This window comes from Urocitellus parryii, chromosome 8 (assembly GCF_045843805.1).
Source record: "Urocitellus parryii isolate mUroPar1 chromosome 8, mUroPar1.hap1, whole genome shotgun sequence".
Taxonomy (NCBI): Eukaryota; Metazoa; Chordata; class Mammalia; order Rodentia; family Sciuridae; genus Urocitellus; species Urocitellus parryii.
In genome coordinates this window covers 100,927,911-100,940,157 of record NC_135538.1, presented here as the reverse complement: position 1 = coordinate 100,940,157, position 12,247 = coordinate 100,927,911, and the positions used below count along the sequence as shown (strand labels likewise).

The window sequence follows — 12,247 nt, the reverse complement described above, 5'->3', positions numbered from 1 at the left end:
AACTGACAGGAGGCAGGTTTGTTCATTATTTGGAATTTACTGAGCATGATCAACAGTATGATTTGTTATAGAGAACACAGCAGATATCACAACACCTACCAGAAGGGGGGGCAAGGCTTGAAAGAAACCTGAAGAAACCTCTATAGACTCACAGTTCCCAGGACTTACACTGGCAAATAGACCAAGGTGGCTCCAGGTTTCGCTGACAGAACAGAATCTTCCTGTATAGAAATCCACAGTCCTCACTTCTGCAAAGTTAGAAATTCTCTTTAAGATTAAAATAAAATCCTAAGAACTTTTCCCTTCTTTATCTCTTATGTTCTCACAATCTCCTTCAAAAGCATATTTGACAATGTAAATAAGGAGAAGTCAGACTACCTTTAATTCTTCATTCAGAAAGAAGAGAGTATCAGAAAACTAAGGAAGATTTCTTAGCACTCACCTTTGGAGACTAAAACTGTAATTTATTTATTCATGTTTGTATTTTATTGTGCTAATGGAAGATAGTGAAAAGATGACAGAAGAATTATTCTATTCTTTAGGAATTTCCAAAGTGGAAAATAATAACATATAAAGACATAATACAAGAGAAAAGAGGATTAAGCAGAGTGCTGGTAATTTCCTGGGACAAGTAGAAAACATTTTCATCATTCTATGCATAGTTCATAGCACCTAGTATGTGTCCCACCAATATATGTTCATAAATGTTTATTGTATTATCACTATTGGGTCTTGGTTATATTCTCAACTGGTTCATTCTCAGGGTCATGGTATTTTCATTGGGCCATAGATTGGGAAGTGAAATTATTAACGTGCTTCTCATGTTTGAGACAAGAATTATACTGACATCTTATCTTCTTAGGATCTCTCATTACTCCTGTAACTTTTCAGAAATAAGAAGTATATAGGCAGGCCCATACAGCTAAGTGTTTGCTGGTGATTACATTTGCTTCCTTGATTCTTAGTGTTGAAAGGCCCCTTATGTTACCTACTCCCCTTCCACATTTAGATCTTCCTCCACATCCCTGTCAAGTTGTCACCCATTCCAGACTTGAAAACTTTCAGTGGTAGACGGGCCTTCTGCCCTCAGCAATTCCAGTGGAAGGTACTCTTCCCATTGAAGCAATACTGACTGATAGACCACTCCTCAGGGGTCGGCTTAATCCTGTTTCCTTCCCAATTTCTAAAGGTAGCTGTTTTCCCTCCTAGGTTCTTTAGCTTTGTTTCCTTCAGTGTTCCATGTATGACAGGCATTATAGTTGACTCAACTAGTATTTTTGGAAGTCATGTCCTTTGGTAATACACTGAAGAGGGTGTTTGTCTCCACTAACATGTGGGCATCACTAAGTCTTCTCCCAGGGACTTAAAGTGTGTACAGTTTACTGTTGCTGATATTTTTATTAATTATTTTACTTTCTTGGGACAGGCCAGGGTCTGGGAAGATAATCCAGCAGCAGATTTTATTAATATTGTGAAAGCATTCTTTAGTGTCAGAAGAAGAATTAAGAAATTTTAATTAAATCTCTAATCTGAAAAGATAGAAACATAAAATAAAGTATGCAACTTGGTTTATCATACAAGAAATAAAATTAGTAAGCCTTCTTCAGGGTCTTTTGCTTGTTCCGGGGGACTCATATCATTTAACATGAAAATATGAGAAATAGTGGGCCTGAATTGCAACAATAAGAAGTTCCTGTGTTTCCCAAACAAGCTCCTTTGTGGAATTGGAATCAAACTTCAAACCTTTAACTTAAGTTCCAGAAGAAAAGCATGACTATAAGTAGCCAGGTTTTATTCACAATTTATACAACATAAAGAATAGTCTGTATTTGTGTTAATTTGAAACAAAAAACAGCATCCCTTGTAGTAAAACTTTCATAGCAAAAATTTAGATCAAAAATTGAACAACAGGGTTTTTTTTCCTTTTCAGACCATGATTATCTTTAAGTAATCTACATTAAATTACTCACATTCTTTTAATATTTAGCAGTAAATTAAATGATTAATTAGTTGCCAAGATTATTGTTCTTCACAAGTTGCATGGCACCAAAACAAATGCTGTGGGAATGTCTATGGAAAATTACTTAAGAATACTTAATTGTTAAAGCACAGAAAGGCCAAGTTTGTTAAGGAACTTTACAGTAGGTAGAAGACACTGTGATGGGTCTTGAAGTCTGAAGGAGATATTTGGCTCAGCTTAAGAGATGACATGGGCAACTAGGAGTTTATAGCCAAGGAGCAGTGTGGGGGTCAGTGGATAGAAAATTACTAGGAGGAAACTTCAGTGGGAGGGCAAACTGGCTAAGACTATCTAACAGGATTATTGATGAAGACAGGCCAGGGTGATTAGACATCATTGGGAGATGGTGGAAAATGAGAAACCAGATCAGATATCAAGGGTGACCAGATATCAAGGGTGACCAGATATCAAGGGTGGAGGGCTCTTGCTAAATTGATTTAGCAGAATTATTGCTAAAACTTTATCTTACAAAAAAGTAACAGCTGGAACTAGGAGAAGATTCAGGAGTCTGCCTAATACAGGGTGAAGAATAGAATCTTTGTCAGGAGGTACATACATTAAAGCATCCATTATGGGTCATTTGATAAGGTTTTTATGGTTTTTTCAGGTCAGTACATAGAAGACTAGTAATTCAAACAACAGAATCTAGAGGCAACTGTTTCTAACAACAAAAAAAAAACCCCTGCAAACATTATCATATTTACAACTTATGTAAATAATTGACTGAGGTATGTATATAGGGAAGAATTTGATATGTTTAAATATTTTTTTATCTTTATTGAGCTGTGGCTTGGGGGTGAGCCCACAGGGAGATGGCACAAAATAGAGGAAAGCATTCAGGATGGACTATCAGTGGTCTAATTAGTCTCCTCTTCATTACCAGCTAGCTCTGTGGATTTAGAACAGGCACTTCCCCTGTGTGGCCTCTGCATGTTCTTCCATGATTTGATGCAGTTCAACTGATGATCTCTAAGTCTCTTCTAAACTGATGACATTTGAAACCATTCTCTACCTGTTGTTCCATTTTAAACCACTCCTGTTACTGTTTCTGTGAAACCTCATTTCTTCTCTTTATATTTTATTAATATGTTCATTATTAAATGCCAACAGTTCAATAGCATTAATTTTTAAAAAAACAAGAGTCTTGTGTTTACCATTTCCACTCCCCTATTCTAAAAAGAAAATATGACATGTTTGTTAAGGAAAAGTACAAGGAGATGGTTGATTTAGCCCCAAAACTCCATTCCCATGTGTAAAATGTATATACTTACGTCAAGAAATATCATCACCTTCAAAATTTGACTTAGATGTGATTGGCTTTGACCTCTCATGTATACAATTATTCCATCCTTGGTCTATTTTGCTGACCTGGGATGAAGTAAAATGGAATCACAAGGACCCATTTCCTTTGGGACCTCAGAATAAGTGACTGAGATGAGCAGAAAGAATGGAGGATGAGCATACGTCTTCCAATCCGGTATCCAAGGGAGTCATAAACACAAAGTGAGCTTTGTAGAACATCAGTCCAGTGGGGTGTCTCTTGAAAGGGTTTCATAGTCAGTGCTTTTGTTCACAAAAACCTGACTATTATACCCATTTTGAAGTATTATAATATACACTAGCCTACAAAAATCCTTTTCAATGGAAGGGATGGATGGAATGGAAGTCTCATGTTTCCAAAATTTGATCACAGAAACCCTTTTTATGCCTTAGAGTACCTATTAACAGTCCATGGAACTAAGTTCTGCAGAGGTTCCTGAGGAAATGCTGAAGTCCACACAGACATAATAGTCAGGCTTTATTTTTTTTGATTTTAGGGTAACATGTCTAACTCCCTGGCTACATTTAAACTGAATAGGAACAGTTTAAAAAATACTGATCCCATTCCAAAACCATTAAATCAGGATTTCTAGGATGTGAACTGCACATTGAAACAAGCTCACTGGGTGATTTCTTAAATCTGTCTAGCATGAAGAACCACCAGCTGAAGAAGTCATGGAACATTGTGAGTGCAGTCAAGGCTTTACTAATGAGTAGATTCCAGTGATTCCCCACCACCATCTACCAGGGAACTAGATAACTTAATTATGCCCTTTAATTAAATTCCATTTCAAAAGAAGTTGGGGCCATAAAATGAGATAATGGCCATAAGATAATACACCTAGAAAATAAGAATTGTCAGCTATTTTCCCTTTTCTTCTGTTTTCTTAGTCAGGTGAATGAAAAACATCAAGTTCTGAGCCCCAGTACTTTCCCCAGGTCTCTCCCATTATTGATATTTATGGGTTGTGCTGCTTCAAAGAGATGAAGTACTGTATCCTTAATGTTCTGAAGAAAAGTACAATTTGGCAGAGAAGCCCCCAAACCTTTGCTGGTGTCCTCCAGGTCTGTTCCCCCTGGGCCCTCCCTCCTGACTGTTGTTATGACTAGAAGAAGACATTTCTCTGGCAGCTACCTAGCTTGATAATCTGAGTACACATACGCCTCAATCTACATCTGGAGCTAAGCCTTTAGTAGTTGAGTAATCCAGGAGACTGGGAAAAGGGAGGCTTGTCCTCTCTCTAAATCTTGCTGCTTGCATACTTCCTAAAAGAAAAAAAAAAAAGCAGAACTGAGGACACTGCAAGTAGTATCTGTGTGTAATTCTATAAATTAGAATATTTATGACTACCCATTTAGATGATGTAATACATTATAACAAAATGATGACAGGAATAACAGCCCACACTGTATTTCAGACTTTACATAGAAGAAATGAAGGAAAAAGAAGTGGATTTGTCAAACATTTTCTAGGTAGAAAATTGAAATTTGGGCTTGGGGGTTTAAATCAATGGTAGAGCATTTGCTTGGCATGCACTGAAAAAAGTTGAAATTTTATAAAATAAAATTAGCTTTTATTCTATTTACCTAAATGATGATGGTAGGTTATTTTCTCTTGATTTTTTTTTTTTTTGACTTTGGTTTGTATAAGATTAGTTTCAATTACTTCCAGGATTTTGTGGCCCTATAAAGCTAGAAAAATCCACCCACAATTGACAGAGCAGCCCAATCTTCATAGAAAATAACTAAAGAAACTTCACTTTCTTTTAAATACATAGTAAATCCATGTTTGATAGATAGAAAGGTGCTGGATAGCAGGCCCAACTCTTGCCAAGACAGGAAGAATTCACAGAAGTTTCTATAGAATCTTGCTTTAGGCTATGTTTTAGAAAAAAAAAAATGTTTCAGTGGTTTCATTTAAGTTAGTTTAGACAAATCAATTTAAGATACAGTATTTCTGAAGGACAATTAGAGCAATATGGAAACAGCTTGGAAACATTCTCTAGCATACAACAAAGATGATGAAATGTAAATTAGTTCTTGTCCCTGTGATAGATGTCCATTCAGAATCCTTGATTTTTTTTTTTTTTTACATTCAGCTTGAGCACTACAGTTTGGGAGAGTTAGAATATAAACAATGTAAGGCCTTGACTATAAGGATCAGAAGATATTTTAAAAATATGTAAAGTTTTTAACCTATGGAAGTTTCCATAAAGGGCCTCATCACTAAGTTAGATTGTAAACACCACTTTACATTTTAGTAGCAAAACAATAATGTATTCTCTCAAATAGCAATCTCTTTTACCCTCTATTCTACCTTTCCTTCTGTTTCTGAGTCTCCATTTCTTTTCTGTTAATATTCACTGGCTAGCAATTACAGTTTCAACTGTTGCATTTTATTTCCCTTTGAAGAGTCAAACCCATTAGTCAAGAAGAGGATCCCATTTTATTTATGTATCTATTTGTTTGTTTGTTTGTTTTTGTGTTGCTGGGGATAGAACCCAGGGGCTTGTGTGTGCTATGTGAGTGGTCTGCTACTGACCTCCATCCCTAGTCCTGAGTGCCACTTTGCAAAAACAGTGCAGGTCCACAGATACATAAACATACAAACGCTCTAGAAAATACAGCTCCACCTGGTAGTGTCCTTCCAGAGGCTGAAATATGAACACTTTGAGGGGAAACTTAACACGGAGACGTAAAAACTTCACTTCTGAATCGAGCAGAGTCACCACCTTCTTGAACTGAGCCAATTTGAAGAGATGGTTAATGTTGCAGAAAGACAGCCTAGAGAATGTTAATTGGGAGGTCTAGCAAAATAGGAGTTTTGTAAATTGTGAATAAAATTAGCAGATGAGTGTTAAATGCAAGTTACATTTTCCCTCGTCAGGTGCCATAAACCTGAGTGGTTAGGATTTTCTCAGCAGGTGATTGTATTGCTCACAGCCAGTTCTCAGAGGCTTTCTGCTCCTCAGTGTGAAATTATTAGTAATTGGAAAATGAAACCAATGAGCTGGAATCTAGTTAAAGAGAGAAATAGAAAAAAAAAAACATGATTGGGACTATAGTCCTTGGTAGACAAATTTTTGAAGCCTTTCTAGCTGTGATCCAACCCACTAATTTTGACCCTTTATATTTTAGTTTAAACTTACTGGTTTTAAAGCCTTTCCCCCCTATAAACTGCTCTTGAATCAGATTTCTCCCTTGGTATACTGCAACACTAATTTGCTTTTTACCCAAGTGGACATGTTTTCCTTAATCTCCCCTAAATTTCATATAATTGATTTTGCCCACCAATTAAGCTGTCTACCACATTAAGGTATTTTAGAACTTTGGTTCTATTATCCAATGCAGGAATTTTCTTCTCTATTTTAATGCCAACCATTAAGTTAAAAATCCATGATGCCTTCAATCTCATTGTTAATTAACTTGTCAAGCAGAGTGGGATTAATGAGAGCCTCACAGCACTCCACTAGAGATATCCTTCAAGACTGGCAACTGCCCTCACAGCCATACTTTGGGTACCATTGTACAATCCGCTGTGAATTTGCCTTATTATGCTGTCATCTAGCTTACTTTTCTAACCAAGTTGTCATATGGTATTTTGGGAGATTTATCAGATGCATTGCTAAAATCTGACACTAAAATGGATTTAGTGTCTAAATCTAAATTTTACCGCTCTAGTAACCATTTTATGAACAGAAGTACAGTTACTTTTATTGCATTTCCTACTGAATCCATGAAACATTTCAGTGATCACTTCTATTTTTTAAATGCTAATGCTTCATGTTTTTAATTACTCATTGAATAAACAAATTGTGAGAGATCCAACCAGTGGAATATTTACCAGCAATACAAGAAATAATCTTTTGATAAATACAGCATGGATGAATCTCAAAATATTTTGCTAAATGAGAGAAAACAGTCACAAAGGTCTACAAACTTTATGATTCAGTTTATATGACATTCAACAGGAGAGTAAAACTATAAGGACAAAAACTAGAGCATTGAGTGCTAGGAACTGAGGGTGGAAAATTTGAATTAAGCCAAGCACACAGTGACACATATCATATGATCTCACTTATATGTGACCAATGTCTCTTCATTTCCCCCACCTAGCCCTATCAACCACTCTAATCTCTGTGGTTCAACTTTTTAGATTAAATATGTAAGTGATGAACTTCCATGTTGTTTTCTTAATGGCTGTACCAGTGTATGTTCTCACCGACAGTGTACTATGGTACCATTTCTCTACAGCCTCACTAGCACTTTTTATCTCTTATCTTTTTTATAATAGCCACCCTAATGTGTGTGAGGTGATATCTCATTATGACTTGAGTTTGCATATCCCTGATGATTAGTGGTATTGAAAATCTTTTCACGTACCTATTTGTCATTTTAATGTCATCTTTGAGAAAACATCTATTCGTATCCTTTGCCCATTTTCTAATCAGATTATTTGCTTTTTGCTATCGAAGTCTGTATGATTTCCTTATATACTTTTGATACTAATCCCACATTAAAAATATGTGGTTTGCTCGTACATTTTCTCTTTTTGTGAGTTGCCTTCTCATCCTGTTCTTCCCTTTACTATCTCTAGCTTTTTAGTTTGATGTAGTTCCAGTTGCTTATTTTTGCTTTTGTTCCCTGTGCTTTTGGTGTCATATGCAAAAAATCATCACAGATAACCTTAGTTTGTTCTCTGCCTAGTACTAAAAATCAACCCTTCCCTATCTACTTTGCTTTTATTTTTTTGTATATTCTATATTAATCTCTTCTCTTATTTAGTATGTCACTGTGAATGAGATGTACATATTTTTCTGAAATGATTGGGACTAACAATATCATGAAGTTATCAGTAATCCTTTTTAATTATCTTGTGATAGCAGACTTTTTGTTAGGTATTCTGAAACAATAGTAGATCACTTAATTAATTGGATCCCTAAATTTCACTGAAAACTGCTAGAAAAGAGACTGTGTCTTATAATTAGCATCATGCCATGCATGCTTTTTGATGTGCAAGTAATGTTAAATTAGGTAGTAAAGGATACTTACATAATATTTTGCATGTTTAAAAATACTTTCCTGTGTTGATTATTGCACAATTTTAAACTTTTCTGTGAAATTAAGTGCTTTTTCAATTTCCTTCACCTTCTGTCCATGTCTTGGTTTTAAAGTAAGAACTGTAAGCAGTAACACAGTTAAATTGAAGCTTAGAGTTAGAAAGGACCTTGTATATGCTGTAGTCATGCTACTGTCATCTTACAAGGTTAAATAATGTCCCTAAAATAATGAAGTACCTCAGGTCAGCATAGGTGTATGAGGATTTTGTAAAACCGGTTCTCAATCTGGACAAAAGATAACAGTGCAATCTGATAATGATAAATTACAGATTTTGGAATCAAGAAAGTATGTCAGCTGAGAATTGATATCCTTCATTATGACAACAACTCTTTTCACATAATGACAATTAAAGCAGTCTGTACTTGAGGTTTTAAAGTCCTGCTCTTATGTAAGAAAGTAAGAAGAATCATCATATTCCCGTCTTGTAAGTCAGCCCACAGAACAAAACTGTCAGAGAACTTAAGCTTAAATTGCTAATAGAAATGTCATTTATCAAAGAAAAAGAATAAATGTAAACTTAGCCTGAGAGGAAACTAAATGCAAAGTCAATTCCTAAGACACATTATTTAGTTTCATCCTCTGGGCCTCATCCTCTGGTCTGTAAAATGTAATAATAATACCTGCTTCATTTTGTTGTTTTGTTTTATTTTTTAATACTGAAAGTTGAAATCAGGGTCTTGTGCATGCTAGACAAGTACTCTACCACTGAGCCACATCTCCAGCCCAATACTACCTATTACTTGGTGTTGTAGTTAGTTTTATATAAGGCGATACAGATAAATAATTTAGGCCTGGAGTATGTTTGTTGACAATTCAAATGGTGGCTACAAACTTTAATAATTATCTGAGTGAAACTAAATACTATAGACTCAAATGCTGATAAAGAGGTCAGTCACAACCAAGAGAATATGCCAATATGGTGGAAAATAAAATTTATGTAATGCTCCAAGGAACCCTAAGTATGAATAAAACTTAAGAACAGTTTGTGTCCACCGCCAAGAAGCTACACATTAAGGGAAGGTGTTACTCAGCACATTCGGTGGGTGCTACCATAACCACTTCTTCTGCTACTAAATTCATTTGTTTTCCAGGGACCCTGAGAGATCCCAAATCATATCAATTCCCCTCTAGTTGTCTCATTATAGAAATGGGGCTGAAATCAGTTTTCCCTTTCAACAATGTAAGACAATGCAGCAAAGATATGCATATATTCAAACCATGGTGTCTCATACTACAACATTGGTGCAAATAATTGCCCAAACCATGAATATTCTTGTTTTCTACATAGTGGAAAACTGAAATGTTTTGTGCTTTTTAATGTATATTAATTATGATTGAGGCATAAGACAAACTTTGTAAAATATCCAAAGAAAAGATGATGGGACCATGAAGGACATGCAGAAAACTTTACCCTTAACCATGTAAATGTCACAATAAAGAATATCTATATTTAATTAAGCATTTATGGTAGGTATGGCATCACTTGCGCTCTATGTGTGAATTAATATACACAACAATCTCATATGGTAGATCCTACTATTGCTTCCTGTGAGGTATATTAGTAGGCTGCCTTAGATTCCAAATCCCTCGTTTACATTGTTCTAAAATCTCATTTAAAAATCTCATTATTGTGCTTGATAAGCATGTGTAAGGATCTGGGTTTGATCCCCAGCACCACAGAAATAAATAAATACATAAAATCTCATTATATGCTGTTAAAAAATATGTATCTTAAGAGAAGTAACAAAGATTTTAGCATATTATGAAGAATCAATAGCATTTAATTTTAAAACTGCTAGTGTCATAGTAACTATAACAACCTCAGATACGTAAACAGTTAACAGTTTCATTTATTAAGTATATTTTATCTGTATATATACACACAATGTTTCATATAGTACAATATAAGATAAGTATGGTTTTGTGTATTATTAAAAGTTATGGGAAGCAAACCAAGAGTGTTACTTCAGAACAATTGATACAAATGAAAAAAAAATGTGTATAGTTTCTAGTCACAGAAAAGAGAATCTACCTTAAGTATTTATTCAACAAGAATCATCATTATAGCTGGAATGGCTATCTATGCTGAGGTTACCACAACATTCTCCACACTACATACTAGTTATGATTATTAGTTAATTAGTTTGCTAACAAGACCCAAAAAGAGAGGGGCTTACATGAGATGGAATTTTAATTATTCTCTTATTTAGGAGTCTGGAGGTGGATAGGTTCCTTCCACTTTGTTCTGTCTCTGTTATCAACATGATTTCTTCATCTGTATAATGCATAGAATCTTTGAGAAGAAATAGAAGGCACTTGATTGTCTTTTTAATCAAGTAAGAACTGCATATCACTTCCTTTATATTCTATTATGGATAGATTAGTTCCATGTCCAAATGCCAAAAAAGAAGCTCAGCAATGTCATCTGTAGCTAGGTGGCCACATGCCCAGAAAAAATCTTCATTAATATAGAGGGAAAAAAAGAATGGAGTGATAAGAATAAATTGCTATCAAGGACACTCAACCAATTATGATTTTCTTGATGGGTGATTTATGCCATACAACTATATGTTCGTTAAAGCAAGGTAATTTCCACATGTAGGAAGTTACATTTTTTTAATCTACTTCCTAATGAGATAGAAAATCAAATCATGTGTTTAATACTCAGACTTGCTAATAATTAGTGTATAACAAGTTTGTCAATGATAAGTCTTTCCAAATAGGTCCTAAACTTGGTCAGCGGCAGTACCTGAATTGTCTTATATCCTCCACAATATTCAAAAACATTTGGGAGAATAATAAATGAATGTTCAGTTGAATGTTCTGGATGAAGTGGGGGTGGGTGTTCTGGTCCAAATCATACCACAAGTTATCCACCTACCTTTTCTTACCACTTCTCATTTCCAGTTTGATCACTCATGGCTTTGGGACTCCAGCAATATGTGCAGCTCTAAGCACTTTCCAGACAGTCCTCAGTGAAATGCTGAACTACTTGGAAAAACACACTTCTCACAAAAACGGTGGAGCAGCGGATTCTGGCCAAGGACATGCCAACTCCGAGAAAGCCCCCCTGCGGAAAACTTCAGAGGCTGCTGTGAAAGAGGGCAAAACAGAAAAGACAGACTAGCTACATCAAACAGAATCTATTTCCAGAGAGTCTTGCTGCTGATATTTTTTCTAATATATATATCATTGAGGGTGACTAATCTTCAGTGGACCAAATCTCTACCCTCCCCCAACCCACCATAAAAAACAAAAGTGGAAATGAAAAATGAAACAAAAAAAAAGGACAAATCCAAAAAATGAAAAAAAAAGGAAAACAGCAGTGTAACCGTGTGATGAAATTGTCACTTTTTAATTTTATGTTATGATAAACTCCTTTGGTGCACGTAGTTTATTGTTCTGAATTATATACATCACAGTTTTGAAGCACTTCTGGACTTTGGAGAGGCAGCACATGCTTTTTCACATTTAACCAATGCACTTTCTTATCCAGCTTTGTAGTTAGGGATCAGAAAGCATGACCAAACTGGAACCCACCACCAGTGCTTACAGCTCCAGTCTTTCCTCAACTCCCTGTTAACAGAACAATGCCTCTTTCCACTCAAATAGACCAATCTGGAAAATTAAATTCATTAATAAATGTTTGGGGAACTAAAAAGGGCAGTCATGAATTTTTGTCCTATGAACTGACAGCAATTCTAAAAATTTGGTCTCACACCTAGCCTACCCAACTACCAATGCCTTGGTGGTATTTAAAAATTCCAGAAAACTCTGTTCCTTCTA

General features: G+C 35.4%; 1 protein-coding gene across 2 annotated transcripts in view; it reads left to right on the top strand.

Moving 5' to 3' along the window:
* Positions 1 to 11,588, top strand: part of Tfap2d (transcription factor AP-2 delta) — a 56,222-nt gene extending 44,634 nt beyond the window's left edge. For both annotated transcript variants that reach the window (XM_026400901.2, XM_077802125.1), the window contains one exon: positions 11,369 to 11,588. In XM_026400901.2, coding sequence (XP_026256686.1) covers positions 11,369 to 11,588 — 220 coding nt within the window. The remainder of the gene's footprint in view (positions 1 to 11,368) is intronic.
* The last annotated feature ends 659 nt before the right edge of the window (positions 11,589 to 12,247 follow it).